We start from the raw sequence: 15808 nt of genomic DNA on the forward strand, positions 1-15808 counted from the left end.
CGGCTGTGTGTGTCCTGGTCTCACTGCCAGGTAGCAGGGGTTGTAGGGTCCTGTGAGTACCACCAGACACCACTTCAAGTAGCACTGGTGGTACCGTACCACTGGTTAAGAAACACTGCCTTAGAGGCACTAGCCGGAGGCATGCTGATTACGGGAAGCACCACTTCTGCCAAATTCTAGCTACAGTTAATATAAGCAAGGCCTCAGTAAGAGAGCCTATTGAGAACAGTTTGCAAAGAGACTCCTCAGACCAGAAAACAAGCTATACACGACACTGTGTAATTCAAACACAAGACAATACAATAGATGGTTGAAGGTTTCTTTTTTATTGTGTTAAAGGGCTAAGTAACCTGGTGAGCATGATCAGACCCACCAGGACTGCTACCCCAAGTACAGCTATACAGAAGGTTGGAAGCCAGGGCCACATCTCAGCTACACCTGCAAAGGAGAAAGTTAAAGTTAGTGTACCACTGAAGTAAAGCTGTGCATTCTGTATTATACAGGAAGTTCTAATATAGGCATTACTAGGAGATGCTTATCCCAGTAGATATTATACTTTTAAGCAGCAGATTTTTCTCAGGGCCTTAGAAATTTTGGGATCAATTGACAGGACAGGGAGAAAGCACATAGTTGGAGAGCTTATGGAAGCCATAACCTTGTAGGAATGATGGCAGGCTAGGTTTATAAAAAGGTGGTTCATTAGTCCAAGATTCCCACGAACCCAAAAGCAACAAGCCATGCAGCTCCCATGAGAGTTGTGCACAGAAATGCGCACACAACACAAGCACCCCCTCCACCCAACTTCTGCATCCATGCAGCAGCTGCCAGGAACTCCCCCAATGCACCATAGCACCTACAGTTTGAAAACAGACTTCAGAGGCCACCTACTTTTAAATCTCACCTTTGCCACAACTTGTGACTTACCTTTAAGAACACAACTCCAGCCCTAAAAATTGCAACAATAACCACTACCACAAGTCACCATCACCTCTTCTTTTTGAAGAAGAAAGGTTTTTACATAGAATCTGGGAGAATGAGGCAGGGACCATCCAAATCTGTCATCTGGAAGGCATGCCACAACAAGGCAGCCCTGCTCTTAGCAGTTACTGCCACAATAATTGCTTCTGGCACACAGCTCTCTTGATGGCTACATGGAACTCCAGGATGTCACTGAAGAACTGGTCCTTTTAGCACACCTACAAACCGTTCCTGAAGGCATTTGGTTGGCCACTACATTCAGATGCTCCCTTATAGAACAAATCAGGTTCCAGGATTTCTATAAGATGTTAAGTTCAGCATAATTCTCAAACATGTGAAGTTTAAGTATTCACAGCACACCTGCAGTACAGTACACTATGGTGTGGTCTTACCTTGAAAAGGCACTTGGCTGCCCCTCACCCGGAAGTAATCACAATAACATCACCACACTGCAAGGTTGCAGCCAAGCTTTGGACCACCCTCTCTTTCCCCCTTTAAAAGGGGGGGGGGAGCTGGTCCAGAGCAGTGCACAAAGGCTCCAAGGGTTGCTATGATCATATAGCCACCCAGCTTCATGCTGCTCTACCTGCCCTCCTCCACTTTTTTTTTTTTTTTTTTTAAGGTCAAGGAGGGTGGGTGGCTTAGAAAGGAGGGCAGGTGGTAGCACTGGTGATGGGGCACAACTGAGCAATGGGAGGGACTTTGCTGCCCCCATGGCACCCTGGGGCTTTTGCTTCCTCCCCCTCCCCCCACGTCACTGCAAGAAGGATAACTAGACTGGCTGGAAAATGGCCTGGGGCATTTAGCGGGCCTCTGTGAGATACAGGAAGCTGGACTAGATGGGCCTATGGCCTGATCCAGTGGGGCTGTTCTTATGAGGTGGCTCATTCAGGAATGCTCGAATGGGTTCTAATGCCATGTCTGGTCATATTTTACATTTTGCAAGTTCTTTAAATTTAATGTTACTGAGTAAGGGGGCTTCTGTAATGTGCTGGATCAGAGCAACCATACCTTGTCTGTTTGATCCAGCACAGTTCCAACATAGTGCACCAGCAGGGAACTTCCTTACTCCCAGTAAGAGTCTTTTCTAGACACCAGCCATATTTGTCATGGTTCTTTTATAGGCACTTAGAAGTGGACTTTTCCCTAGACTACTGATCCACCTAGCCCAGTATTGCTAACAGTGATTGGCAGTAGCTCCCTAAGCGAGGGCCTCCCCCATTTCTACCTGGGATTGAACCTTTGCAACCTACAGACACTGAGCACTGAAGCATCTGCTCTGCTAACAAAGTCCTCTTTGCCCCTTTGGTGTTTGGCTAAGGACCATTTCTTAGCAAGATGGTGATCCCCAAGACAGTTCAAAAGCAGCTCAGCAGGGCTTACCTTCTGAAGCATGACCTGCCTCCTGGAAGACTATGTGGTCATTTGCAGATCTCTTCTGCCGGTAGGTCAGGAGCGGTGCTGTGGAGGAAAATTAGAATGCACTCACGTATCAAAAGGAAAACAATTTAGATCTCCCATCTGCATAAAATTACTAGAATTACTAGAATTACTAGAATTCTGGATATTATAGTGTTTTGGACTCCAGAGATACTGAAGCCACCATCATTTGTGTGCGGAAAAGGCTAGCTGCCCTCCCCCACCAAGAGAAGGACCTTGGATGTTGCTTCTGCGACCAGATTACAGGAAGACCAATCCATTTTAGGCTATACCCCTTTACCAACCAATGCACATCCATCTGATTGACACCATCCATCTGATTAGCAACATTTATCCAGTCTTCCTGTATTTGCCACTCAGACAGAACAGTATCCCCTATGAAAGAACCCCTCTCAATCTCACTTAGTCTGTGCCTGCTTGTTCCAAGAAGAGCCTGGTTGACAGCCCAAGCAAACCAAGTCCACTCCTGCTTACCTCTGGGCCCAAAGGCAAAAGCCTCAGGTGCGATTCTTTGCCCTAGGAGCCGTTTGGCCCACACCCTAAGAGTCTCATTGAGAGGGTAACGGCAGCTTAAAGTCAACCTAGAAAGCGAAAAGTGTATTCTTAAGCTATCTGTTCAAATTAGCCTTGTATCACAATACTACTTGTTTCTTGAAAGTGTCAGCAAGAGACCCTTACCTGTACTGGGGGTCCCTGGTAATAACTGGATTTGCTTGAGAAATCACTTCTCTCCTGAAGATCACTTCGTTCTCATAAACCAAGTAGTTACCTTCAAACTGAACAGGAAGGTGGTGTTATGTTAGATTGTCCAGTGGCATCCTCTTGGAGGGCAGGGATGAGGAACCCAATCACTTCTGCTACAGAACTCATTAGCTTAATTATGGTTCAGCTGCACTTGAGGTAACTTCTCAAATGCAGTGAGGTGTATTTACACAAGCTCTGAAGTCCTGAACTCGCTCCAGCCTCCCTATCAAGATCAAGGACTCTTACATGGAACCCTGGAATCAATCATGTAAAAGTGGCAGGTTTACCTAGTGAGTGTGCCCATCACAATCTCTAGAGCAACACAGGCCCAAATCCTAACTGACTTTCCATCACTGACATAGTTGTGCCCATGGGACATGCTGCAACCTGCAGTTAGGTGGCAGTCATGGAGATCTCCTGGTTATGACTGTGCCCACAGCGACTTAATTGGCCAAGCCTAGAAAGGCGATGCAGTTGAAGACAGCCCTTAAACAGGAAGTTCCAAAAATATTCCCATGGAAACCTCCCAAATTTCCATGTAGTAAAAAAAAAGTCTTGCATTTAAACTGGACATAGCCACAACACCCCACACCAGTACACCCAGTAAAGTCCCACTTACTCTTCTGGTGGTGCCACAAGTGGCCACAGGAAAAGAGAAGAGTGCTCTGGTTTCATCAGCAGCTAAAGGTCCACAGTTCTTGTCCCGGAGGTGGGTTCTTCTGGGGTCCAAGGCTGGTTTGGTGTCTAGACTGAGAACTGTTGCTGCCACCGTCCCATTAGGAAAGCACACTGAAGCCAGAAAACAGACCACTTTGGTTTGTCCTGATTTTATTTGGTGGGGGCCATGTCCAAAGCCTAGAACACTTGCATCAAAGTGCTGGAGGGTTGCCCAAACCAGTCACCCAGCCATAAATGCTACTTAACTTACCAAGCAGCTTTCTGGTGGGGAAAGTGCAAGCAAACGGAAACTCTATTACAATTTCTCGAGTCTTGTTATCCCTCAGGTTGAAGCCAAGCCGGGCAACCAGCCCTTGGAGGGAGATATCCTGGCAAGACACACAGCTGGTTGTCAGCTGCTGCCACAAAGTTTCCTCCTTCACCCAAGACCAAGAGAGCAGTGAGTACACTAACCTACCTCATACACCAAACCAGCTGCCAAGAGGGGCACAGAGAGGTAGAAGTAGTTGCCATCATCCTGTATGCTGTAGTTACGGGCCACAGCCACCTCGTTCGTTAGTGGCAGGTTCCCCACATGTGGGATCCAGTAGCGATCCAAGTTCCCATGGGTCATCACCAGACCAATCTGTTCTGCCCTACAGAAACCCTCAAAGGTTGGAAGGACTAGCAATGTTGGCAGGGTGGAGATAAGGAAAGAGCATGAACAGGATTAGGATCAATGCCACGTTTACAAGCCATTGCAGCTTGTGGCGTTTCCAAAAAGCTTTGGGAAACCACATCTTGCAGAACTGAGAATTATTTGCAGAAGGTAGTGTTTAATAGGAACAAGGTTCCCCCATTATTCATGAGTCCAGAATTTAAACTGCAAGTATTATGATGAATACCTCTTCTGATAAAAGCTATTCCTTCCCTGACGTAGGGAGGGGATGCTCCCTCAGACACACACACATGCATATTTAAAGCATTAAGCAGCAACTGTTACCCTGCACATGCCCGATCTCGTCTGATCTTGGAAGCTAAGCAGGGTCAGGCCTGGTTAGTACTTGGATGGGAGACTGCCTGGTAACACTGAGTGCTGTAGGCTTATACCATAGTCTTTCGAGACTGAAGGTTGCCAACCAACCAAGCCAGCAATATTCAACTGGTGTGCCATGAAAGGTCTCCAGGTGTGCTGCAGCAGGATTTTGGAGCACAGCACTTGAAAAAAATCACTGAAAACCTCTTCTGGGTTCTGTAGCTCTGTTTCTAGGGCAGCTGCCTGTAGTAACAAGTTGTCTGACCCAGCAGAGGAAGAGGGACAGAATTTGTTACTACAGACGGTTGCCTTAAAAACAGAGCCACAGAACCTGGAAGAGGACACATCACCACAGATGAAGACCATAGTACAGTACACTGACCTGTAAAAAAGGGGGGAGGGGAAGTCACTGTCCTAAGCCATCTCCAACTGTGCAGTACATTTAGTCCTTAGCCAAGAGAATCAAGGTACCAATATCATTGCCCCCAGTCTGTTCCAGCCAACTTACCAACATCAGGGACTTCACATTCAATCACTCCAGGGTGGGTGAATGGCTTGTCCTTTGGGGTTAGGATAAGGGTGTAGTTAAGGTGCAGGGTATACCTCCTGATGTTGTCATGCAGGTACTGAAGAGGAGAAGACACCTTTACACCATGCAGGCCCATTGATGACACACGTCAAAGTGTGCTAAATGCTGCCTTCCACTTGTGACGAGACAGCTTCTACTCCTTTTACTCCCCAGACCAAAGAGGACAGTGGTGGGCTAGCATCTAGACTTCTTCAACTCTCATCTCCCTCTTTAATCTAGGTATTAGGAGGAGCTGAGGCAGCAGATGGGTAGCTAGAGGTGGGCACATACCATCTACTTTCCAAGGCAACCACCTCAGGTGGTCTCTGATAAGCTGGCCCTGCACCCAAGTGAGAACTTCCCCCATCCTCTCAGTCCTCTAGCACACCTGTTTTAAGTTCCATTATAAGGACAGACCCTTTGCCTGCTTTGTTATATGTGGGCCACCTGAAGGAAAAGCACACAGACCACAAGACAGGTTATGCAAGATCCAGTTGTCAGAAGGTCCTTCCCTCAAGCAAATTGTGTCCACCTTCTCTCCCCCCCCCCCAATATCCCTGCAGCACTCTTATTCCATTCTTGCCATTTCATTAGCTTTATCTGCAGCAGGATAAAGTGTAAATAGGCAAAGATGACTAGCAGCTTGGTCAGTTTCCCCCCAAAGCTGCAAAATTAGATTTAGGACACCTATACAGAAGTCACTCTGTGCTGCTCCTACCTGCTGCTCTACTAGTGGATCATCAAACGGGACCTGCAGAGTGAAGATCCTGGTGTTGTTTGGATTGGGAACTTCATCCAGGATGAAGCCACGTTTTTTGAGGTCTCCAGGTGTTAAGGGCTTGCCCCCAACATCAATAGTGTCCAGCAACACATCAGGAAAGAAGTGGCCTAGGCCGACATCAAAGTAGCCCCTCTCTGGGATAGTGTCTGGAAGGCAGCAGCAACAGGGATTAGGCATCCTCAACTAAAGAACAAGCAACTGCTTCACAGCTATAGGGGTGGCTCATCAAGTAACATGCACAAGAGCTTCAAACCTATTCCAGGAGTACTACAAGGACGTGACTCACCGTTGATTAGCACTGGTGTGTGAGGGGCGAAGGGCGTGCGGATGGTCTTCAGGCTGCGATGGCGTGTCCGGTCACTTTCGTCTCCTTGCCACCGGCGGTCCAAAAGCAGCTTTATGCTGTATGTCGTGCCATAACGGTTGTCAATCACATCGCTCTGGAAACAAGAGGGAAGGGAAGCACCAATGCTTCAAGTATCAAGTAACGGAAGGCCTCCCATGCATGGTGACGTGAATGGTTTCTATTGGAGATCCCACATCTTCCCTCTTCATCTCCAAGAGGGAATCCTGTAGATTCTCCTATGGATGAATCTACACCTGGAGCCAGCAACGTTCAACTGCTGTGCCACAACACACTCTTGCGCCATGGAAGTTTGGAGCACAGTGGTTAAGTAACTGGAAAAACTCTGTTTTTAGGGCAACGGTCTATAGTTTGCTGTCTCCCAGTAGCAACATCACAAGGTGAGAACATAGGAGCTCAGTGTGCCCTAAGACAAAAGTGAAAGTCGCCAAGTTCTTCCCACAAAAGGACACATCAACTACACCCTCCTACTCAAGTTCTATAGGATTATCCCTTTTCACCTTCATCTGTACTAGAACTAATGGGAAGAAGGAAAGACTTTGCTGGCATTCAAGGTTGACCCACCTCAGACGCTGCAGTACACTGTAAGAAAATGCCTTAAGATGCTACTTGCGTGGTTTCCTCAGACACGGAAGTCTGGGACTTCCAGTTTTAGAGGGACCACATGAGCAAGAGAGCACCTTTGTTAATGCAGACCCTGTAAATAAGACCAGAGGTCCCAGATTTGAGGAACCATGCAAAGAGGCTGATGAACTGCTTCTTTTGTGAGCAAGCAAACAGATCAAAACATCTTGCAGCGGGTTGGAGGGAGGTGCTGGCAGAAAGACCCAGAATCTGCCACTGATGCAAGTCAGGTTGCCTCATGGCTGGATCACTTCTGCCAGAATCAGTCCTTTTTCTTCTGTATTGACAAACTGACACACCAACTGAGAACAGCCTAGTGCTCTCCTTATGCTCCAACCAGTCCCAATAAAATAGGAAGCCAGTCTCTGGTTTGCCTGCCACAAATTTGACTTCAAAACAAGTCAAAGTACAATTCTTTAGACTTCAGCTGTCCCCGCAATCTCTCATTTTGTTGGAGGCAGGCAGCCCAGAATTCCTCTGGCTTCTAGTACACATCCATGCACCTCAATACCAAGGCATGGTTAGTATACAGCCTGTCATTTCCTCCACATTAGATGGAGCCTACAGAGCTTGCGTCCTGAGTACACTTCTGTACTGCAGCGAGTCATGGACTCTTCGCTCACAACAGGAGAGGAAACTGAGCGCTTTCCACATGCGCTGCCGCCGATGCATCCTCGGCATCACCTGGCAGGACAAAGTTCCAAACAACACAGTCCTGGAATGTGCTGGAATCCCTAGCATGTATTCACTGCTGAAACAGAGACGCCTGCGTTGGCTTGGTCATGTCGTGAGAATGGATGATGGCCGGATCCCAAAGGATCTCCTCTATGGAGAACTCGTGCAAGGAAAGCACCCTACAGGTAGACCACAGCTGCGATACAAGGACATCTGCAAGAGGGATCTGAAGGCCTTAGGGATGGACCTCAACAAGTGGGAAACCCTGGCCTCTGAGCGGCCTGCTTGGAGGCAGGCTGTGCAGCATGGCCTTTCCCAGTTTGAAGAGACACTTGGCCAACAGTCTGAGGCTAAGAGGCAAAGAAGGAAGGCCCATAGCCAGGGAGACAGGCCAGGGACAGACTGCACTTGCTCCCGGTGTGGAAGGGATTGTCACTCCCGGATTGGCCTTTTCAGCCACACTAGACACTGTGCCAGAACCACCTTTCAGAGCGCGATACCATAGTCTTTCGAGACTGAAGGTTGCCAATACAATACAATACAGATGGAGCCACTAGTGATATATTTTGAAGTATTTTAACATAGAACACACTTATTTTTCTCTACTGTAACTTTTGCTATGAACCCAACTGTCCGTCCTCCTATATTTAAGATTAATGCAGAATACAGGGAGCCACAGCATAGCCTTTAGCAGTTTGCAATAACGAGGTTGAAGTGGGGAAGAAAGCAGAAAGAACCCTTGTTTTACGAACAGGGGCAAGCAAAACCCCATATTCAGTTATTTGATTGAGCCATTTAGTTATTTGATTTTTCTCTGTAAACCGCTTTGTGAACTTTTAGTTGAAAAGTGGTATATAAATACTGTTAATAATAATAATTAATAATATTCAGTCAAAAAAATGTGGCAGTTTCTCCATTATACAATTCCCCTCCCAAAGAAGTCCTCCTGCCTGCTCTGTTTTTTCCTGATCAGGAAAGCTTTATTCCACAGAGGAAAAAAGAAAAAGCTTGAAAAAGTCAAGCTGAACAGCAGCTGTGCAAAGCTGAAAAGGTCTGCCTGACCTTTCCAAGAAGGCTCAGATTGGCTAATCATGGCAAGATGTCCTGTCTCAAACTATTGTGGATGCTGCTATGCTCTTACAGACCTCTGTGAGCCCTCCAGGGGCCCCAATGGGCACTGCGATGCTGATTAGATGGTTATCTGTCAGGAAGGTGTAGCCATTCTGCACAATGGTGGCTGCGGCAATCACACGCCCGTCCAAGCCCATCTCAATGGCTTCATCTCGATACTGCTGTGGGAACCTCACCAGCGATGGCAGGATCCGTGGTGTCACCCAGCTCAGAGTTGTGACGGTGAAGACAGGAGGGTCTGCAGAGGAGAGAGAACTACATGCAACGAGCACAATGCTATATAAAGGACTCCACTAGAAACCAGATGTACAGTACTGTATAAAAGTTGCCATTGAGGAATAGTGATCTTCTTTGTAGAATTTCAAGACTGTATATCCAATGCTCTGAAGGCCTTCCTAGACACAAGCTTGATGCAACAGACCAGCAAGCCTTGTATGCTTGCTTTTCCCCTGTTAACAGCATGCACAGAGCAGTAGAAGCTAGACCAAAACCACTGTGAGAAGATTCGTTTAAGCCCCCTACCACTCCACCCCCCCCACTACTGATTTGGAATGCACCTTCCGGTTTACAGGAAAAAGCAAGCATACCAGGGCCAGTGATGCAATCTAGGTTGCACCACCTACTTTGGCCTTGCTTGTAATGGTACTCTCTAGAGATGCTTGCTCGTTTGAGAAGCCACTTTTCTAGTGGCTGTTGGTGGCAGTCTGCCTTAAGATTGTGAGCCTTTTGGGGGCAGGGAGCCATTTATTTCTCACACCACGTTTCCTGGAAGGAGCTAAGGGTAGTGTACATGGCTGTTTTCCTCTTGTCCTCACAACCACCACCCTGTGAGGTACGTGAGGCTGTGAGCAAGGCCAAGAGCAACTGGCCCAAGGTCACCAGGAAGCTTCATGGCCGAGTGGGGATTTGAACCTGGATCTTCCAGGTCCAATTCTCAGACCACTACACCAGCCTGCCTCAGAGTATTTGACTTTGGAGGAACCACAATCAAAACTTAACTCCAAGATTCACTGGGAGGTTGTACAGCCACTGTCTCAGTGAAGCACAAATCACAGCATTGTAAGGTATGGTATTCAACAAACACTTGTAAAAGGCATTAAAAAGCAAGCCCTGTCCCATATGGGGATCGAACCTGTGACCTTGGCGCTATTAGTGCCACACTCTAACCAACTGAGCTAACTGGCCAACTACTTAGTTGCTTAATTTTCATAGTCAACTGTTTTGTGAACTTGTTGAAAAGCAGTATACAAATATTCTTAATAACCGATGCCAGCTTCACCTTTTCAGTGCCACATAGAGACAACTGGTCAAGCCCCTCAGCAGGTGGTACAGTGGCTTGAACAAGGAATGAAGTTTTGGTGCACAGATCGCAGCCACGGCTCCTTATCTGGGGCTAAAAGAATCACCACCTGTTTTAATAAAGGTTATCCTGGATCCATTTATAGGATCTCCAGAAACACTCTGCAAATAGCTGCTGTGATTTTTTCAGCAGGAAAAGGGTATAGGGAGAAATGGTTACCACCCTTCCCTATCAATCCCAGTGAGTAGCTCCTCTCCCACTGCTTTGTTAAGATACACCTAGTTTTAAGCCTCTAACAAGTTCTAGTTTATACCCGACATCTGAAATAAGACTGCTTGCAACCTAGACCTCAAGTTCTTTTCCATGCTACTGAACTGTACTATCAACCTGCTTCTGAAGCCAGAGAGGATACTGCCAAACAAAACAGCAGCTAGGAGAAGAGGCAGTGTGAGGGGAGGTGCACCACACACACACACACACACACACACACACACACACACACACACACACACACACACACCCCTTTGGTGGAAAAAGAGGGGTATGGCTCCCATTTAAGCGTTCAAGACTATGCAAATCAGAGACTCACTGATGGGGCAGGCAACAGCCGTGTCCACCATTAGGATCATCCAGGCTTGTTTGTAGAAGACAGTGGCTCGTGCCACCATGACATCCAGGCCCTCAACCTGTGAAGAAACAACTGCAAAGCTGTGGGATACATTTGGGTACTGCGACTCAAGTCAGCATCATCTCATGCCTGCGGGGGGGGGGGGGGGGGGGAGGAAGGCCAAGACACAAGTGCTTGAATCACAGGGGGCAAGCAGGGTGTGGAGGGAGCCTACAGTACAGACACAACACCAAAAGCACCTTTAATTCCTGCCATGCCCATTTGTGAACAGGACAGAAAACAAAAGTCACTTCCAGTGGAAGTGTGCTGAATTCATATTACAGGCACAGGAGAAGTAGAAAAAATGTTATTGAATCATGTGTGGCGATGCCCCAAGAACAAAATCTGACCATCCCCAGTGTCTTCTCTTCTCCTCCCCCCCCCCCCCCAACAATAGATCATCCAGACACATACAGCTCTGCTTTGGCACTATGGCCCTTTACCTTGGTGACTTCAGTCTGCTGGGTGCTGTAGGGTGTGCGAAAGAGGACACGGGTAGCTGTGGTGTTGACACCATAGCCCAAGGCGTGCGCCTGGGTTGCCATCATGCTCTGAAGAGAGGCGTTCTGGAAGTGGAAGACTACTTGCCACACCTGGTTCACTGCACCCTGTGCCTGCAGAGGAAGGGCAAAGGCTACATTAGGATGCTCAGTTTGTTAACAACTCAAGCAAGAGTGCTCTTGTGCAGAACCAGATGGTTAAGAAATCGGGTAATGCAGTCATGTCATATCCAGGTTGCACTGTCTCCTTCTGTACAGCCTCTCTTTCCCAGCCTAGGAGAAACTCTACTGCAAACTTGAAATCTGGCCCATCTAGGAGACAGACATAAGTTAAAATTTAAGTTTAAAAAGTTACCAACATTTCCACATAGGCGTGGCTCGGCAACGTGGCTAGGCATGGTTCATCATTTTCATTAAAGTCACCAAGCCCCCTCCCTTCTCTCTCTCATAACTACGTGCATCACCTCCCCAAGTTCTTACCACAGGCCATACAGCAACCCAGTCTTCATTGAGCGCCTCACTTGCAATTCCTGGGACAGCCCGCCGGACTGACACCTGCAAAAACAGCCCCAGGTCAGCTGGATGAACCACTAGTCCAGTGTCTCCACTCAGCTTTCGCATTTAAGAATAGATGCCAAGAGGTTGAGGACTGGTTCCAAAACACCGCTTCCAAAACTGGCCATTCTGCAGAGGTTCAAGGGCCGACGATATCATGCGCTGCACAGATTAGTGTACTCAAATGCTGTGTGTGTCTTCTCAACCTTTTTCAAGTTCCATAAAGTCACACTACATATTCCCTGCCCTAAAAAAAATCAATTTATGCAGGACAAAGTAGCAGAATCTTCTGCTTGGATTAAGGAGCAGGTCACAGACAGTCAGCTCTGCTCTCCAAAATAAGCACAATCCCATCTTGCCCTTCAACCCATTTTTGCCTGGCCCACAGGTGTACATGTTTGGTCTCTGTCGCATGTACGCAATGTTGGGCAGAAATGGCTTAAGGTGTACCAGGGTTTGTGTTTCTGGCTCTTTGGTTAGCCCTGTAACATGAAAGCTCTCCTGGGACTCCCCCCAACCCCTGGTCAGGTGTGACCAGAGCCCAGTGGGGTGCAAACAGGGTCATTTCTTGTCCATGGTTCTAAAGAAACATGTACTAGTCAGGGTTGCATTCTCCCCCAAATATTTTCCTGATGAACTGTTTAAAAGTCTTACAGGCTCTCTCACTTGGCTAGAAGATGCAAGGGTTAAAGATCTCATACAGAAGAACTATACTAAGCAGGCCTGAGCCAGGTCAGTTTCACTTAGCACACTATGGCCAAACGTAAGCAATTTAAACCAATCACAGATTCTGCCTTTCTTCAGCATCCATTTTTGCACAGGAGGCAACTTGGGTATTCCTTTCCACGCCACTCACTTCCATGTAGTTTTCCTCACAGACAATCTCACGTGGGCTCCAGGGGTCACCAAGGAAGCACTTCATTGAGACATCATAAGCAACAGTCAGGTTGGCTGGGCTGGTTACCGCCACCTGGAGCTGGATGCTGAACTCCTGGTCAAACTGCAGAGAAGGAAACCTTGAGTTAGCTTCCCTGGCTGCACAGAGGTTCCTACATCATGAACCATTTGCTTCCTCAACCCAGAAAGGCAACATGTGTCACCTGTGGTGGCGTAGCTGGACGGGGGGGCACAGCACCCAGTCTGGCAGGGGCCAAGCAGCCCCTCCCTTCGGAGCCATTCCCGGTGGCGGGAGCCAAACGGAGCTATACATTTTAGCTCCCCCCCCCCGCCGGGAATGGCTGTCATCTCAGCACCGTGAACCTGGCACAGACCCCCTTTTCCTAGAGTCAATCCTACATTAAACAAAATTGTCCGCAATTTATCTTAAGTCCCAACATAAAGATGGGATCCTTTGCCTAGACACTTATGGCATTTGGGACACTGTACATCTTGCACGCTAGACTTTCTGAAGATACTTCAGATCACTGTTTCCACTATAGAATACTTTCTGAAGTCAGTACTATGATGGGCATCAAGTATTCTTGCTTTAACATTAAAGGACTGCATTCTTATTTCAAAGAGCGCCCAGCTGAGGAAGCAAATACTTCTTTACCTAGTGACAAGTTGTATGGACTGTAATGATGCATTTTTTCTAATTCCTTCCTAAAACCAATAGCCATCAGCAATAACTGCTAGATGAAGACTCCATTGACAGAGGCCCTCTCTCCAAAAAACAGTTGCTGGGATGAAATGGGAAGCCTGTCACTTTCATATCTATGGGCTTCCCAGTGCTATTTCATGGTGCATAGTCTTGGCCCAATATAGCAGTGCATTTAAATTAAGGAGGCACCCATATAGTAGATCACTATATACTAGTTCACATAGTAGTGAATGCCAAGTAGGTTTCTAAGTTTGGTCATGAAACCCAATCAGTAATAATAATAACAACTTTATTTTTATCCTGCCTTTCTCCCCAAAGGGACTCAAGGCAGCTTACAACATATTAAAAACATAATTTAAAAACAAATAAAAACATATTAACACACCATAAAAAACAGCAGTCAGAGTAAAAATAGGTAAAAAGAGCATAGAGCAGCAGCAAGTCATAAAAGAATCAGGCCTGTAAACAATATTAAAAGATGTTAAAAAGATGTTAAAAGGCCAAGAACTCAGAAGGCCTGTTTAAACAGAAGGGTCTTCAGGCCTCGCTGAAAGGACTCAAGAGAGGGAGCCATTCTTAAGTCAGGGGGAAGGGAGTTCCATAGCGTTGGTGCCACTACTGAGAAGGCCCTATTTCTTGCAGCCGCCCCACGTACCTCCCTAGGCGGCGGCACTTGTAAAAAGGCCTTCTCTGATGACCTAAGAGGACGAGCCGGATTGTACGGGAGCAGGTGATCTCTAAGATACCCTGGTCCAGAGCAGTATAGGGCTTTAAAGGTCAATACCAGCACCTTGAATTGGGCCCGGAAATGAATGGGCAGCCAATGCAGCAGCTGGAGAAGCTGACTGACAGAGTCGAACCGCCTACCTCCAGTAACCACACGGTAGTGATCCTCTCAATAGGAGTGGCCTAAGCATACAGTACTCTTGCATTACAAACCACAAATAGATAATTGAATACTGGCACAAGGCTTACCAAGTTACGGACTGAACAGGCCAGGAAAGAAATTCTGATCACAGGGTTGCCATACAGGTCTGTGCTATTTGTGAAGCCACACTGGGCAGCCACATGCTCCGTCACAAGAATGTGCTGGCCAAAGTCATCTGTAAAAAGCATCAAGAAAAAGCTGATCTTTTATCCTGAATAATAAGCAACAACATTAGACCCTGGGTGCCACCTATTACCTCCTGCTCCTTTTTACCAAAGGTTAAGAATGGTGTCAGTGTGCTGCTTTGAAATAAGATTGCCTCTGAGCACTTATTGAGTTCTTCTCACCCATCAGTGAGTGACCAGACATCTTTTTCCAGGACATGTCTTTTCTAGCCTTGGGTCCTAGAAAAGAACTTAAATGTCCTTTTCCCTGTGAGAAGGGCCCTGTAGGCAGCGCATAGTGTTCTTGGAATTAATTATATGTACTAGTTTTAAATTTAATAAGTAATAGGGTTTAAATTAACCACATGAAATCAATACACAAGTGTTTTTAACTTATATTTTGTCATGTCCTACATTTTGGGGTGCCTTGTCCCCTTTTTGTGGTTATGACATCTGGTCACCCTGTCCATACTTAGGAAAACAGTCGTTGAAGGTGACCCCACTGCCACTTCTTTGTCAAAGAAAAGATACTGTACTCACTGATAACACTGTAATGCCATGTGTTCTGGCCCAATGCAGCCTTATTCATCCATATCCAGAAGTAACGGCCCCGACATTCAGTCTGTGCAGTGCCTTTCCAGGAAATAGGGATTAAAGAAAAATCAAGGAAAAGTTTGATGAATGATTCCCTAGATCACAGATAGGGCTCCAACTGTGCCTCAACCCCCCCCCCCCAACAATTCACAGGGCAGCACCCCAAACTGTACCCTTCCCAGACAGTGTACCACATTTCCTGTGGTTCCTCAGCATTCCCAATGGTCAGTTGCCCCTTATTTTGTAAGAATCATGCCATGCAGCAGGGATCCTACAATTTAAGAAGAGTCCCGCTGGATCAGGCCAAAGGCCCATCTAGTCCAGCTTCATGTATCTCGCAGTGGCCCACACTTTGCCACATATCTGTTTGCCATAGTGGAATATAGCTATACTTTCTTTCCTTCTCCAAAGAGCCAAAATCAGAATCTACACTCCTCCACACAATGACCTGTTTTGTGATGCATTTGAGATTTCAGCACACAGGAAGCAAAGGACACATGAG

The 15808-nt window shown here is 47.0% G+C and overlaps 1 protein-coding gene across 1 annotated transcript in view; it reads right to left on the minus strand.

Annotated features, from left to right (window-relative positions):
- The window catches only part of LOC136653665 (uncharacterized), an 18687-nt gene extending 3386 nt beyond the window's left edge, over positions 1–15301 (minus strand). The window contains exons 1-16 of the mRNA XM_066630552.1: positions 15253–15301; positions 14596–14723; positions 12877–13020; positions 11946–12020; positions 11409–11579; positions 10888–10984; positions 9013–9236; positions 6491–6644; positions 6142–6350; positions 5364–5481; positions 4298–4503; positions 4091–4208; positions 3782–3951; positions 3097–3194; positions 2893–2999; positions 2362–2439 (exon numbers count right to left, since the gene is read on the minus strand). Of these exons, the coding sequence (XP_066486649.1) occupies positions 2362–2439; positions 2893–2999; positions 3097–3194; positions 3782–3951; positions 4091–4208; positions 4298–4503; positions 5364–5481; positions 6142–6350; positions 6491–6644; positions 9013–9236; positions 10888–10984; positions 11409–11579; positions 11946–12020; positions 12877–13020; positions 14596–14723; positions 15253–15301 (2146 nt within the window). The remainder of the gene's footprint in view (positions 1–2361; positions 2440–2892; positions 3000–3096; positions 3195–3781; positions 3952–4090; positions 4209–4297; positions 4504–5363; positions 5482–6141; positions 6351–6490; positions 6645–9012; positions 9237–10887; positions 10985–11408; positions 11580–11945; positions 12021–12876; positions 13021–14595; positions 14724–15252) is intronic.
- Between the last annotated feature and the right edge of the window lie 507 nt (positions 15302–15808).

The sequence above is a fragment of the Tiliqua scincoides genome, chromosome 5 (assembly GCF_035046505.1).
Source record: "Tiliqua scincoides isolate rTilSci1 chromosome 5, rTilSci1.hap2, whole genome shotgun sequence".
NCBI classification, from domain to species: Eukaryota; Metazoa; Chordata; class Lepidosauria; order Squamata; family Scincidae; genus Tiliqua; species Tiliqua scincoides.